The sequence below is a fragment of the Danio aesculapii genome, chromosome 24 (assembly GCF_903798145.1).
Source record: "Danio aesculapii chromosome 24, fDanAes4.1, whole genome shotgun sequence".
NCBI classification, from domain to species: Eukaryota; Metazoa; Chordata; class Actinopteri; order Cypriniformes; family Danionidae; genus Danio; species Danio aesculapii.
In genome coordinates, this window is record NC_079458.1 from 11,238,162 (window position 1) to 11,255,476 (window position 17,315).

Genomic DNA, 17,315 nt, shown 5'->3' on the forward strand with positions numbered 1-17,315 from the left:
AGCCAACTCTATTTATATGTTTTTTTTGGACAATTTATATGTTTTATGTTCAATCAACTTAGATTTTTTACAAATGTAAGTTGATTGAACATAAAACATATAAAGTTGACAATCAATTTGAGTTGTGAAAACAAGGAATTGTGTGCTTGGAATTATGAAGAACCCAACATTTTTTACAGTGTCTGATGCGGTTGTTAGATTATTTCACAAATTGCAGACCACTACTAAGATTTTCACACACAATGTCTAGAGCAGGGGTGCCCAAACTCGGTCCTGGAGGACTGGAGTCCTGCAAAGTTTAGCTCCAACCCCAATTAGACACACCTGGGCAAGCTATTCAAGCTCTTACTAGGCTTTCTAGAAACATCCATGCAGGTGTGTTGAGGCAAGTTAGAGCTAAAATCTGCAGGACACCCTCCAGGACCAAGTTTGGACACCCCTGGTCTTGGTTTTACAAAGAATTGTCTGAAAGAGGGTTAAAAAAAGTACAGTCTTTCTATTTCAGAAAATACAGACCAAAAATATCCTACACTCACTGCACACCAGCTCAACTTCCTGTTTTACAGGAAATACGCTCATCAACGCATTTCTTGGAGTGTCTAAAGCAGCACAGAACATCTCAGCTCAGCCGGGCACTTAAAAGGAGCTTCTGTCTCCCTACTCTCTCTTCACTTTGTTTCAGAAAGAAGCGATACATCTCTGCTGCTTTCATCCTCAGTACAAAAGCCGCCCCAGTGAATGCTGGGCATCACTTCCATTAGTGCTACCCATGATTGCCGTCAGAATGTCCTGCAGAAATCAATTAATCCTTTGATATTTCTTGAGCACAAAAAAAAAAAAAAAAACCCAGATACAAGAATCTCAGAAGTGAACAAATGAGTTGTCATTTTGTAATTTCACCAAGCATATGCCGCTCCTGCTGTACCGACACAACGGCAGAATTGGAGAAGAAAAAAAAAGGACTTATGGATGGAGCTAGCTCACATCATAAATATTTGGATTTCATTAACAAACATGAGGATCACATTACTATGAATAATAAATGGAACAATGAGAAATGAATATTGAAATGGTATTCAAATTTTATGACTTGAGAAGCCAAACCGACTGAGGAAAAATTGAAAATAACTAGCTACCACGAGAGTCCCATGCTGAATTCACCAAAGACAAAGACCTCCTTCCACGCACGGTGAGGACGAGATTAGAAATAACAATTTTCTCATCTCAACATGTTCGTGTCATGTGTGTTTTCAAGTTCATTAATGTTGGAATAAAACAGCAGCTGGTCTGGTTAAAGACTCGAATTCAGAACGAATAATCTTACACCTTGTTGGACAAGCCACGGCTTCATAAAAATTTTGTTTTGTCAACAATGTCAGATGTCATGACATTTTGATAGACAAGAGGATCCATTTTTGATGTCAAAATCTTGGTTATAACTTAAATTCATATTTTTTTTACATTTGAATGTGACCATGGAAAACAAAATCAGATTTAAGTTACAGAGGTGTATGTTTGCAATAGCCAAAAGTGTCAAAATCATTTATTTTACTTTTGTGCCAATAATCATAGTATATCAAAAATATTATGTTAAATAAAGATTTTTATATATATATATATATATATATATATATATATATATATATATATATATATATATATATATATATATATATATATATATATATATATATATTTTTTTTTTTATTATTATTTATTTATTTTTTTTACTGTTAATACACTCATCGGCCACTTTAATAGGTACACCTTACTAGTATCGGGTTGGACCCTCTTTTGCTATCAGAATTTCCTTAATCCTTGGTGGGATAGATTTAACAAGGTACTGGATAATTCCTCTGCGTATTAATAGTTGTGACTTGCATTATACAGTTGAAGTCATACTTATTAGCCCCCTTAAATTATTAGCCCCCCTGTTTATTTTTTTCTCAATTTCTGTTTAACTGAGAGATTTTCTCAACACATTTCTAAACATAAACGTTTTATTAACTCATTTCTAATAACTGATTTATTTGATCTTTGCCATGATGGCAGTAAATCAAGACAAGATTCTGTACAGCTTAAAGTGACATTTAAAAGCTTAACTAGGTTAATTAGGTTAACTAGGCATGTTAAGGAAGTTAGGAAAGTTATTGTACAACGATGGTTTGTTCTGCAGACTATCAAAAAAATATATAGCTTAAAGGGGCTAATCATTTTGACCTTAAAATGGCTTTTAAAAAATTTAAAATTGTTTTTATTCTAGCCGAAATAAAACAAATAAGACTTTCTCCAGAAGAAAAAATATTATCAGACATACTGTGAAAATTTCCTTGCTCTGTTTAACATCATTTGGGAAATATTTAAAAAGAAAAAAAAATAAAATAAATCAAAGGGGGGCTAATAATTCTGACTTCAACTGCAAGAATCTTATTTCTGCTCTGTCGACTTTTGATGTTGAAAATTCAAGGTTAACAAAGTGATTTTTATTGACATTTTAGTAGTTTGAGACAAGAAATTGTTAAAATTGTTAAAAATCAGTCTGTAAAATAGCAGAAAATGGACTGGCATGTTTTTGTACAATAAATTTAGGTTTTTGTGACACCAACCCAGACAATATATCATTTCAAACTAAAACAAAACGCCAATAAAAGTCTCTTTTACAAACTTTTCAACATCAAAAGCTTTTGGAGGAAAGATTAAGGTTCCATAATGCAATTCAAACGCATAATTAAGTTGAAAAAAAAAAAATCACAATGAATTTCAAAATATGGAAAACAAGTCAATTTACAATGTTTTTTTCACAGTGTACTGTCTCCAACAATTATGACCAATGTAAACTCACATTATCTGGAAAGTCAGCTTTGAGTTCCTTCACGCTCTGGCACCAGTACGCCGCCGTCTTCTCGCTGATCAACTCAATGTTCAAGAAGGATCCTTGTCCGGGACCAAACAGCGGACCAGAAGTGCTTCCACGCACAATGCGGGGAGACACATTAGTGACCAAATCCTGCAAGAAGAAAAAAAGAAAAGAGGAGATATTTGTATTTAAACAGCTACCATTAAGACTCCATCATGGGGACATGACCTTGCACCACCTCCATTAGCGGTTAGTAATTCGCATACTAGAACAGACCTACAAATTCACATCCTTCCAACTATCCCAACAGACCCCGCTGCTTTTAAAATATGCTCGGCGGCTATAATTTCTGTGTAGAACAACATAAAGAGGACAATTACGGCCATATTCTACAGAAATCCATGACACAAATTCAATAGCGTTATTTCTTTCCCTCTCCCACGGGGCTTTGAAGTGGAGCTAAATTCATATTTAATCATACACGTTTGAAATTGTGCCGTGCGGCAGGGAAAATGAAGTCTACTTGAACTACTAAAAAAGGTTTTTTTTTGTAACATTACAAAATAAAGTCATTCATCCATCAGTTCGCACTAATATCTTTCCTTCCTCACACTTTCCAAGACTACATCTTATACATGTACTGTAGCAGAGGCTTGTCTTTTTCTTTTTTATAAGTGCCAGCATGCCCGAGAGCCAGGATAGATGTTCTCTGTACTACATTAAGCTGTATTTGAAAAATTCATCTCTTGGCATTAGAGTCCCCCATGATTCGCTGCCAAACTGCTATGATATCCATCACTGATTGGATGTATAGAGTACAGGTCATCCTGGCCGGACAGTAATCAGTCCACACGCTAAATTGGAAGCCAGGCTAATGAAGCTGGCAGAGTCGAGGGGATCGTGGCATCAAGTGAACCGCTATTGGCTAATGGCTTTGGCCCTCGATGTGAGGTTCCAGCAGCGTATAGTCATATCTTCTGGGTTTTGAGCCAAGAAATCAGTGGTGTCATTTTTCAAATCTACGTGTAAATGACACATTGAGCTTATATTTATGTTCTGCCCGTTTAATGCTATGGAACAATATTGCTTTGAATGCACACAAGGTTATTGCTATATGTGCGGTGTGAAAAATGCTGGGTTCCAACACAACACGAAGAAATTAGGTAAACTTATTCGTGTTAACAAATATAGGTCAAAAAAAAATTATATATATATATATATATATATATATATATATATATATATATATATATATATATATATATATATATATATATATATATATATACTGTATATAAATTATATTATCAGAATCTTCCAATAAGCCACCAAAACAAGAATTGACAAGACTGAAAATACAATATATTGTTAAGTTAATAAATAATATTGTTTATTTTACACAGATCTAGGCTGGTTTAAAGTAAATAAATAATAAAATGAAGTTTATTTTAATCATAATACAGTTTAACACCTTTTCTGTATTTCCCCTCAGAAAAATACATTTAAATATAATAATTATAAATAAACAATAGGAAAGAAATGGCAAGTAGAATGTATTTTATATTTTAAAAAGAAAAAGCGTTTATTAAAAATGTGATCTAATTAGCATAAAATTGATTCAGAGGCATCAAATGTGCAACTTGTTTTTTTGTAATAGTCATTACGCATTTATATCATTGTCATTTTTTTTTTTTTTTTACATAGGTTTATTTACTTGCTGTGCTTGCAAGTAATCAAATCATCTTTAATAGTGTCCATAGTTATCCGTAGGGATTTTAACAAACATTAACATTTAAAAATTGCCCTAGAGTACGTATTACATGCAATTTGTTGAGTAGAGCTGTGAACAGACTTACTGTACAAACTTCACCTAGAGGACAATAAAACAAAATAAATAAATAAATAAATAAATAAATAAATAAATAAATAAATAAATAAATAAATAAATAATCGTAACCTTCCAATAAGCACATCAATGGACGTTTTTCCTAATATTTACAAAACATTTTTCTGGAATTAAAATGTTTTAGACTCTACAAAATAAAAGTTCCTAAAAAGTATTTTCACAGCGATGGCATGGAATAACTTTTTTTTTTTTGGCTTTCAAAAAACCTTTTTATTAAGAATACCTGTAAAATATGTATTTTTCTTGGTGTTAAGAGCATTGCTATTATTAAGTGTCAGGATTCTGTGCTGTCTTGTCTTTTATGTTGTGCTTGGCTCGAGTTTTTTTCAGGTCCTGTTCTTATCTATCTGCGTCTTTTGTATGAGCGCCTTCTTGGCCGCGCTCAGGCCGTGCGTGCTCCTGCTTGGGTCTGGGCAAGCTCAGGATGCGTGCTCTATTCCTGGTGTGTGTTTTGCTTGTAGCATGGTGTTTTCGGTCTCTGAGATCCAGTCTAGTTGGGTTTGTTTCAGTTTGCGCTGGGATCAGTTGTGTGCATGTTGTTTACATGTTGGTCTCGTGCTTTAGTGTTTCGTGTGAACATGCGGTTAATGAGTTCTTGTTCTAGTCTTGTCTGGCTGCGCAGCTCTGCACAGTTTAGTTCCAACCCTGCTCCAACACACTTACCTGTAGGTTTCAAACAAGCCTGAAGGACTCGATAAGTATGATCCGGTGTGTTTAATTAAGGCCGGAACTAAACTGTGCCGAGCTGCGGCCCTCCAGGAACTGGAATTGACACCTGTGTCAAGTCCCACCCTCCTTGTTAACCCATTAATAGTTAATAATGTTCACCAACAGATGCGGCTACTGAGAATGCGCGAATGAATGAACGTGACCACAATGCTGCAGTACTGCGTGTTACAGCACAAAATGGTCTAACACAAGAAAGACATGACCAGCAAGGAGCAGTTTTATCACATCGTGAACATACTGAACTGATATACTGTAGCAGGCAGCCAGAGCATTTGATCGGAGTGATGCTCCACAAAGCATTCTGTCCATGATTGTGCGATTCACTCAGTCGCTAACCGCCAGAAGCAATCGCACCGTTGACATTCCGCTCATGCTCACTCGTAAACCATTACCGCTCCGATCCTGCTCTAACATAAAATTGATCTAGTAGGCTAACCCTCATTTTTTTGTAATGAAAAATATTAAATAACTGTCTAAAATTAAAGCACATAGGTAAAATAAGTTTCTGTTTCAAAGTGGCATTCTTTCTTGTGTTTTTTTCTTTCAGTAGAGTTTCTTTTATATATATTTTAATAGGCCTAAGTGATCAGCTATGTATTTTATAGCCTATTTATTTAGACAGATGTGTGTGTTATCTTATACTATAGTTTAACTGATGGTTGGTCTATTTTAAACTATGGAGCTCTGAACACAATTCGAATGACAAATTCGCTTCCACGACTATGTCTTATTAATGTGTGTCCTTGTTTTAATTAATGTACTTAAATTGAACATGTATCTGTTAATTAATTATTTCTCATTTATAGCTCCCTCATGTCTGCTGTCCTATGCCAGTTCGTTGTCTTTCTTTCCAAGAGTCATGTCTTGTTCCTTTCCAGTTTTGCCAGCCCAGCCCAGTCCAGTCTAATTTTTTTTTTTTCTCGCTATGTTTTTCCCCCTCGGGGTGGTTCTTCTTTTATTTTTCTAAATAATAAACCCATTTTAGTTTCATTGCAATTGACTCCTCAATCCCGCAACAGTGACATAAAAAGTTTCTTTCCTCTACTTTTGTGGAATAGAAATTTTCCATCAATAATAAGTGTTCCTAATAGAAATATACAGTAACACTTTATTTTGATAGTCCAGTTGAGTATTAGTCTGCTTAATATCTGTTGATTCTGCTCCTTCAACAGCCATTTAACTGACTATAAGAAACTTTACAAGTACATGTCAACTTACACTAACCCTAACCCTAAACAGTCTACTTATAATCTAATGAGAATTAGTTGGCATGTAGATGCAATGTAACTTAAATTCAACAATCAAAATAAAGTGTGACCAAACATACCAATAAAGAACCTTTATTTTAAGAGTGTATGATTTTTTGGGAGCTCAAGCCAAATGTTTTAATTTTCTACTTAAAAGCAAGAATTCAGATATACCTTTTAATGTAAAAAGATAACAGCATAGCACACTTCCCTAACAAAACTTCTGTCTCTCATGCATAAAGAGAAGGACGAGATATGAGCTACCGTTTAATACTGAAGGTTAGGGGTTTGTTCTAATCCATCATTAATTAAAGAAATAGAGGAAGTGGTTTTAATCCAATGTGTCTGAAACCGCGGCGCTGAGAGACCGAGGGGTTAAGAAATTACATTTGCTGTTTCGTCTTCTTCTCTTGCTGTGAAAATTGAACCGATAAACTCAACAGAACAAACAAAAGGGAGTGACAGCTTAATCCTTTGAACTCTGATAAACCATCCATCATAATTTAGCAGTGTGAGGGGATGATTTGCATATCCTAATTAGAACCTACGCCTTTACAGAACAATTACAATAATGGCAACGGAACTTCATTTTGCAACATTTGAGGAGTTTCCAAGCCACAGAGACAAAAAAAAGTGTTCATTGAAAATGTGATCTAATTAGCATAAATTTGATTTAGAGGCTTCAAATGTGTGACTTGATTTTCTGTAATATTTGTTATGTATTTTATTTATTTTAATTTAAATTTTTTTATATAGGTTAATTTACTTGCTGTGCTTGCAAATAATTAAATCATCTTCAATACTGCCCATATACTTATCTGTAGGGATTTTAACAATTTTCACATTTAAAAATGGGCATATTACATGTCGTATTACACGTCAAATCCGTTTGTTTGTTAAGTAGAGCTGTGAACAGACTTACTGTACAATCTTCACCTGAAGAATAATAAAACATAAATAAATAAACACACACATAAACACACAAACACACAAACAAATAAATAAATAAATAAATAAATAAATAAATAAATAAATAAATAAATAAATAAATAATCACATATCTTGGTTAGTTAAAAATAAATAAATAATTAAATTAGCATAAATTAGATTCAGAGGCTTCAAAAATGTGAATTTTAATTTGAATTCACTTTAAATTGTGAATTATTTTAATTATTACTTTTTTTTTACATAAGTTTATTTACTTGCTGTGCTTGCAAGTAATAAATCATCTTTAATAGTGCCCATACCAATCCGTAGGTATTTTATAAAACATTCACATTTAAATATGGGCCTAGAGTACGTATTACATGCTGTTTGTTGAGTAGAGCTGTGAACAGACTTACTGAACAATCTTCACATAGAGGACAATAAAACTAAAAAAATAAACAAATACAAAAATAAAACACACAAAATAAATAAATAAATAAATAATTAAACAAACACTCAAATAAACAAAAACTAATTAAACACAAAAATAAATAAACACACAAAGTAATTAATAAATAAACACAAAAATATACAAATAAACACAAAATAAAACCCAAATAAATACATAAATAAACAAACAAACTAATAAATAATTAAATAAACAAACAAATAAACACATTAAATAAACACTGAATAAATAATAAATAAATAAATAAATAATTAAATAAATAAACACAAAAAATATATAAATAAATAAACACAAATAAATAAATAACTAATATTTAAAAAAAAAAAAATCACAAATCAAAGTTGGTTTAAAAGTAAATAAATAAAGCTTATTTTAACCATTATACAGTTTAACACCAAAATTCCATTTAAAAATAATAATTATAAATAAACAATTGACAGAAATGGCAAGTAGAATATATTTTATTGAATAATAATAATAATAATAATAATAATAATAATAATAATAATAATAATAATAATAATAATAATAATAAACTAAAATACTAAAATAAAATACAAAATAATTATTTATTGTTCAATATTACATTGTATTAACCTGGAATAAACCTGGAAAATTTGTAAATACTTTCTACTTCCAAAGTCCATCTAATTATTTATGGAAATTATTAACTACTGGTTATTAGCCACTTTCTTTCAGCATACGCTACCATACAAACAACATCAAATCTAGAATACAGACATTGTCTACAAGTCATAACCTTTTTTCCTTTGAATTTCAGTGTGTCAGTGATAACAAGATGAGTCTCTTTCAGGACAAAAGACTGACAGATTTCTTCCAATCCATTCAAACATGCAAGTGTCTGATTGGAGCATGCGATTCAGCGTGTGTTTTATGAGTGACATTTAAACACACGACTCGTGGTTGAAGATGAAGACGTTTCCTCTTGTTTAATGAAAGTGTGGCGGCCCTCCAGTGAACACTCAGTTGGGAATTCAGACAGCACATCCCATGAGCTGGAGGCCAATCTCTAAGTCTATATTTAATGAAGCCATGACCGGGGAACATTTGGCTGCGGGCGCTTTGGATTATCAGGCGAGGGTGGAACAAGACGTTTAATATTAAGCAACTAGAAAGCATGAAAATTACCCAAAGACAGAGGTCTGGCATGCTGAAACAGGTGCCGCACGCAGCGATAAGACACGCACGCATACACACGCTCGCTTTTCCCATTCTCTCCTTTCCCAGCATGCATCTCAATGCAAATTGGATTCCCAAAGATGAGTGCCGATGGACACGAGACGTAAATTCATTCCTCGGCGCAGACCGTAGTGTTAATATGCATGACTGCCAGCAGCCAGTGGAGGACGGGATCAAACCTGCCTGGGATGGACATGTCGTCTGGGTTTCGGTTTCAACCTGCAGTCGGGTTCAAATGTCTAAGAACGCTTTGAATATGAGGGATTTTGTAGTATTTTCGAGTTTTGAACAATGTTGAGATGAATACATATTTCAGAATTTTACTAGTGATTCTTTTCATGCACTGGTACTCATTCGGACTGGTTTTATGAGCTGAATCAAATGAATCAAATTGGTCCAATTCGTGAAATAATCATTGAGGCTGGTTTTGAGAACAAATTGTTTTGAGAATTTATTGAATTAAAGAAGGTATCATTTCGGATCACTTGGTACAGTCTGATTCAAGAATCGTGAATCAAATCCATTCAAACAATGCACAAATTATTAAATGACTGAGTGAACCTGCAGTCGGGTTCAAATGTCTAAGAACGCTTTGAAAATTAGGGATTTTGAAGTTTTTTCTAGTTTTGAATGATGTTGAGATGATAGAAACTGAAGAATAAATATTTCAGAATTTTACTAGTGATTCTTTTCATGCACTGGTACTCATTCGGACTGGTTTTATGAGCTGAATCAAATGAATCAAATCGGTCCAATTCGTGAAATAATCATTGAGGCTGGTTTTGAGAACAAATTGTTTTGAGAATTTATTGAATTAAAGAAGGTATCATTTCGGATCACTTGGTACAGTCTGATTCAAGAATCGAGAATCAAATCCATTCAAACAATGCACAAATCACTAAGTGACTGAGTGAACCTGCAGTCAGGTTCAAATGTCTAAGAACGCTTTGAAAATGAGGGATTTTGTAGTTTTTTCTAGTTTTGAACGATGTTGAGATGATAGAAACTGAAGAATAAATATTTCAGAATTTTACTAGTGATTCTTTTCATGCACTGGTCCTCATTCAGACTGTTTTTATGAACTGAATCAATTGAATCAAATTGGTCCAATTTAGAAACTAATGATTGAGGCTGGTTTTGAGAATTAATTGAATTAAAGATCATAACATTTCGAATCACTTGGATCCAAGAATTGAGGATCAAATCCATTCAAACAATGCACAAATCAATAAGTGATTGAGTGAACTTTCAGTGGGGTTCAAATGTCAAAGAATGCATTGAATATACAGTGAGGGATTGTTTTATTATTTTCTAGTTTTGAATGATATTAAAATGACAAAAACTGTAGAATAAATATTTTCAGAATTTCATGTACTAGCACAGTCTAACACGTTCAGACTGGTTGTATCAACTAAATCAATTGACTAATTGAATCAAATCAGTCCAATTGTTAACTACTGAGTAAAATCATTGGGACTGGTTTTGTGATTGGAATCCATTGACGAGAATCAAATCAGTCCAATTCATAGACTAATTGTTGAGGCTGGATTTGCGAAATAATTGTGTTGACAGTTAATTGAATTAATGAGCATATCAAGCCTGATTCAAGAATCAAATCCATTCAAACTGTGCACAAATCATTAAGTGATCAAGTGATCCTGCAGTCGGGTTATAAGATTTGAGAACACTTTGAAAACATGGGATTTTTGAATGATATTAAGATGATAGAAACTGAGAGATACTGTAAATATTTCAGAATTCCACTATCAGTGTTTTCCATGCACTAGTACAGTCTAACTCATTCAGACTGGTTTTATGAACTGAATCAATAGAATCATATAGGTCCAATTCATAAACTAATCATTAAGACTGGTTTTAAGAACTGAACAAACTGATTTTCTAAAAATATCCAAAATGAAAGAACCCGGTCGGTCCAATTAATCAACAATTGTTTTTCGGATCACCTTGTCTCAAGAATCAAATTCATTCAAAGAGTGCACAAATCATTATGAACTGGATCAAGTATGGTATCTTTTCTAATTTTCTAGTTTTAAATGATATTGAAATGATAGAAACTGAAGAGTAAATGTTTCTGAATTCTACTAGTCAGTCTTTTCCATGAACTACTACAGTCTGACTCATTCAGACTGGTTTTATGAACTGAATCAATTAAATAAAATCAATCCAATTCATAAAATAATGAAACAAATGAGTGAGCAAAATCAATCAGTTTATTATAATTAATGAACAAAGTATTTTGGATGACCTGGTACAGTCTGACTCAAGAATCAAATCAAGCAATGCACAAATAATTCAGAATGGTTTTGTGAACTGAATCAATTGACTAGTTTAATCAAATCAGTCCAATTCATGAACTAATCAATGAGACTGGTTTTGAGTACTGGATCTACTGAATTGATTCACTTAAAAGATCCTAAAAAAAACCCAGTCAGTCCAATTAATAAACAAATCATTTAGGATTCACATGGCACAGTCTGACTCAAGACCCAAGAATCAAATCCATTCAAACAATGCACAAATCATTTTGACTGATTTTGTGAACTGGATCAATCACATTTTTTTTCCTAGTTTTAAACAACATTGAAATGAACAACTGAAGAATAAATAAATATTTTTATATGAAAAAAAAAAAAAAACGACATAAAAAAGTTGAAAATGATTTTTAAAGTGACATTAATCCTTGGGATTAGGTTTTAAGAACCAGATCATCCGAGTCAACGAACAGATCCAAATAGAAAGAAAACAAGTGAACAAATTCCTCAGATTATTTTTAAATTAATGAACAAATCATTGTGAAAAACCTGTTAAAATCTGACTTAAGAATCATGGCTCAATCGAATCCATTCAAACAATTCTCAAATAATTTACAATTTTTGTTAAGTGAATCAATTGACAAATTGAATCAAATTAGTTCAATTTATAAACTGATAATTGAAGAGGGTTTTAGATCTGATTTTAGAACAGGATAAACTGATTCAAAAGATCCAAAATTAAAGAATCCAGTCAGTCAATTTAATGAACAACTCCTTTCAGATCAGCTCAAGAATCAAGAAAGATCTATCTCAAAAATATAATTAAGAACACATCATTCAGTCCTGTGTGTGATTTTGATCAAATGGTTTGATGAAATGGTAAAGTAAAAAATTATAAATTGTCTGATAAATCAGTGTATAAATTATAAATCAGTATCCAAATCAGTCTGACTGGTTTTGTGAACTAGATTGAAAAGATCGAACTCAGAACAATGAAAAAAAAAGAGTCTAATTAGTGAACAAACCATTTAGATTTTTTTTTTTCAAAACTGGGTCAAAATATTACCTTAAAACATTTTACTCAAAGGAATCAAAAATATACTTAGTTAACAGATAATCCATATAATTAATGAACAGATTTATAATTAATGATTGCTACAGATTTTGTGAAGTACTCGTGTCTAACAATAGCCCCTTTTACACAGTGATACCGGTAAATATCTGGAAAATTTCTGGAACGGCTTTACCGGTAGATTTAAAAAAGTGCTGTTCATACAGGTAAGAACGTTCCAGAATTTTTCCAGAAACAACACATCCATTCTAAAATAGTGGTAAATTCTGAAATTATTAATCTGAAATGACCTCTAAACGGCAGCGCTAGTATTTGTAAACATAGAAGGGGTCATGTTTTTGTTTATGGATTCACTTTTATTTAAAGCTTTAGCATTCATGCAGCTGACATCCACAGGCAGAAGCGCCAACCGCAGCTAAATATTTACACATTTGACTACATTACAAATTCTGTGACAAAAAACAGCGGTTTATCATAAACATTTTATCGATATTTTTTTACACAGTTGGCATTAAGAAGGAACATAGAAACATTATTCGATTAACAACTAGCAGCTAAATGTGTCTGGAAAAGTATTCAAACTTTTATTTTCATATACAACGCAGACGTGAATGCGTCTGAATGTTCTGATTGGCTGGAGAAGACGTCTTGCGTCAGCGCGTTCTAAATGTGAACACACTCTTTCCAGCAATTTTCCTACTGCGTTCATACAGAGCAGCACTGCGGGAAATTATCGGTAATATTACAGCTTCTCTTTCCAAAAAATTTCCAGGACGAATTAACGGTATTTTTAAAAAGGGCTCACACATGATCCCTTTCCGGAAAACTGCCGGTAATCTTCTGGATAGGTCTTTATGTGTGAAAGAGGCTATTATTCTGACATTTAACCCAAAAGAATCAACATTTCAGATTCAATCATTGATTCATCCCACTCAAAAGAAAAGCGCCACTCTCACTATTGAAACAAGTCAAGCAATTTTGTACGCAAACAATGAAAAATGCTAAATCCAAGCATATTCTCTGGTGGTCTCAGACTTTTGGACCCCTACACTACACATCAGGACATTGTGTAGTGTTTTTTTACATGTCGCAGGTCTAAAAACTTCTTCCTGTTTGACCATTCACAGGCAGTGATCTATAGAGGAAGTGCAGGAAGGAGCATTTTCTTTTTTTCCTCTACAGAGGCTCTGTCTCGCTCCCCATTTCATGTGTGTTTTTGAGCTAACAACGTTTTATCACAGCACAACAGGCCCCTAATCCTCCTGTACAACAAACAGGCTTTCAGAAGCGGACACATGCAAGAACTACTAATCAAAATGCAGCAGGCAAAACCACCGCGCTCACACACTAGTGCTAACATCACAACCACGCTTTCCCATACTAATGAAAATACACTGTACTCTGACCTCACACTGCCATACCAACACACTGCATACAGCCACAATCATCATTCACCAATGCAGAGACGATTGCTGCCATCATCCACATATTTTTGCATGTTTTTACAAAAATTGTGATGAAATGACGTAATTCTGTCTCCTTACAGGTTTCATGTCTCTGATTCGAAAGAGTCAAATGAATGAACAAATCTTTCAGACTGGTTTTGTGAACCTATTCATTGAAAACATTTGACTCAAAAGAATTAAATATAAGCCAATTATATACTGTACATGCAATACAGATCAAACATCAGTTCAATTAACAAATACATTGTTCAGACCAATTATCTAAACTGAATTTACTCGTAAAGTAGGCATAAAATACACAAATTGGTCCAATCAGTGTGTTCATTAATTGTTTCACATTTCTGTTTTGAAATAGTCAAATTAATAAACAAAACACTCAAAGGTTTGAAAGGTTCACAGAAAGGTTTTGAACCTATTTAAAAGACTCAAAAGAATCAAATATATGCGAATTATATACATTCAATGCAGATCACACACCAGTCCAATTAATGAACACATCGTTCAGACCAATTATGTAAACTGGATTAACTGGTAAAGCAGGCTTAAAAATAGTTCAGTTAGTCCAGTGAGTGTGTAAATGAATTTGTTGTTTTGAAGTGACAATGACTTATCTGTTTCCCCTTAATGGGTTTCACATTTTCGATTTGTAAGAGTCAAATTAATGAACACATCTTTCAGACTGGTTGTGAATCTATTCAAAAGACTCAAAAGAACCAAATATATGCCAGTTATTTACTGTACATGCAATGCAGATCACACATCAATCCAATTAATGAACACATCGTTCAGAATGATCTAAACTGGATTAACTGGTAAGGTGAGCTCAAAAAAATTTAAATTGATCAGTCAGTGTGGAAATCAATTGGGTTTGTGGAGTGGCGCAACGATGTATCTGTTTCTCCTTAAATGTTTCACATTTACGAATCTAAAAAATCTAATTAATGAACAAAACACTCAGACTGGTTGTGAACCTATTTAAAAGACTCATTCATTCATTCATTCATTTTCTTTTCGGCGTAGTCCCTTTATTAATCCGGGGTCGCCACAGCGGAATGAACCGCCAACATATCCAGCACATGTTTTACGCAGCGGATGCCCTTCCAGCTGCAACCCATCTCTGGGAAACATCCATACACACTCACTCACACTCATACACTACGCACAATTTAGCCTTCCCAATTCACCTGTACTGCATGTCTTTGGACTGTGATAGCACTACCTACTGCGCCACTGCGTCGCCCTTCAAAAGACTCAAAAGAATCAAATATAAGCCAAATATATAAATTAAATTCAGATCACACATCAATCCAATTAATGAACACATCATTCAGACCAATTATGTAAACTGGATTAACTGGTAAAGTAGGCTCAGAATAATTAAATTGGTCCAATCAATGTCTAAATTAATTAGGCTTTGTAAACTACATTAATAAGATTTAACTCTGAAAAATCAAAGAAGGCTAATTGGTGATCATTCTGAATCATTTTGAGTTTTGAAAACCTCAGATTTTTTTCCTTTTTTTTTTTTTTTACATTATATATATATATATATATACACTCCATGTTCACAGTATCACTTGACAAAATCTGATCACAACAGAAAATGCTTTCGTCCATGTACTGCGCATGTGTGAAGGTGCAAGATTTGACCTGCATCATTTCTGCTCACCATTTATTTGATTTCCAGTTCTTTGAAATGTTGCGGCAATATGCCACGCTTTTGTAAAATGGTCCAACTTTGAGGTGAACGTGCTTTTGCAAGTAACACAGAAGCATAAATTTGCAAATACGAGTGAGACTATAGACTGAGAGACAGGCCAAAACAACATTTTGTCTCTAAAACCAGATCTAGTAGAACCGTTTACATGGAGCAGAGTTTAGTACAGAGTACAGTGAAAGCTACACAAAAAAAGTGAATTCAGTTTAATCTGTCGATAATGACATAGAAATAATCGTTCCGCGATTAATAACAGCCAATCATGTCATTTCTCAGTGAACTACGGCTGTAGTAATAGCTGCAAAAGAAATTACAACAAATAAAACCATATTTTTACACCAAACTTACCTCATAACAACAGTCAAGCTGAAATAAATCCTTCTGTGAGACTATTCCATAGTTAAGTGTTTATTAGTCATGCTAAACCAATTAACTCAGTTAAATCTTCTGTTTCTTCAGCAATGGCTACAGCCTGATCTCATGAGAAAACGTAAGTATTTTACGTTTTGTCAGTTTAGTAGCTAATACATACAAATTCGAGTTCAGTCGTACGAAATTGTATGATTTTAAAAAGGAGGCGTGGCACCTAACCACACCCCTAAACCCAACCGTCATTGGGGGATGAGCAAATTGTACTAAATTGTACGAATTAGATCGTACGAATTGATACGAATTAGCCACTAAATTAAAAAGTTAGGAATTGCCGTGAGATTGTGTTGGTTCCACGGGTATTTTCCTCACAGGTTTTTGAGAGTGTTTTTCTTGAGAGCGCCATCTGGTTTTCAGAGGATATTTACTACAAATCATACCATGCTTCCTTGAGAAAATGTGCACAACAATCACAGCTTTGCTCAATTGTGCTTGAGATTTCAATTTGATAAATCGCCCAGCACTAAGATATGCTTACGTTGTCAAGAAACGCAGTGAAAGGAAGGGTAGAATTGGTCAAAACGCTTGGCCTTTAATTTAAATTAACACAATTCAAATTCAGATTGATTTGGCATACTTTAAGCTTCATACAAAAACGAACAGAAACATATGTTTTTGAATGAAAACGTATTAGTCTAGACCTGATCAACTGATCCATAGAGTAAAATCTATTGAATCAAAAAAACTAGTGAACAATTCTGTTAATAAACTGATTCTCCAAAGACATAAGTATCACACATCATTCACCAATGCACTGACACTTATCTGCATATTCCTGCGTGTTTTTACAAACCAGTTTTGAAAGGAAGCAATGGCGTATCTGTTTCTCCCAACACGTTTCATTATCCCGAGGAAGATGCGCGCCGCTGTTTCCCATCTATCTCTTGCTCTCCTCCTCTCCAGACACGCAGGGGAGATCAAGTGAGGAATATACTGCTCAATGGCCGATAATCCCACACATTAAACCACAGGCTTGAACTAATACCATATCAAATGCTTTGCTATTCAGATCCAGCATCCCGC

General features: G+C 33.6%; 1 protein-coding gene across 1 annotated transcript in view; it reads right to left on the reverse strand.

Annotated features, from left to right (window-relative positions):
* dpyda.1 (dihydropyrimidine dehydrogenase a, tandem duplicate 1) overlaps nucleotides 1–17,315 on the reverse strand; it is a 394,532-nt gene that overhangs the window by 149,726 nt on the left and 227,491 nt on the right. Inside the window, exon 14 of the mRNA XM_056450967.1 lies at nucleotides 2,843–3,007. Coding sequence (XP_056306942.1) covers nucleotides 2,843–3,007 — 165 coding nt within the window. The remainder of the gene's footprint in view (nucleotides 1–2,842; nucleotides 3,008–17,315) is intronic.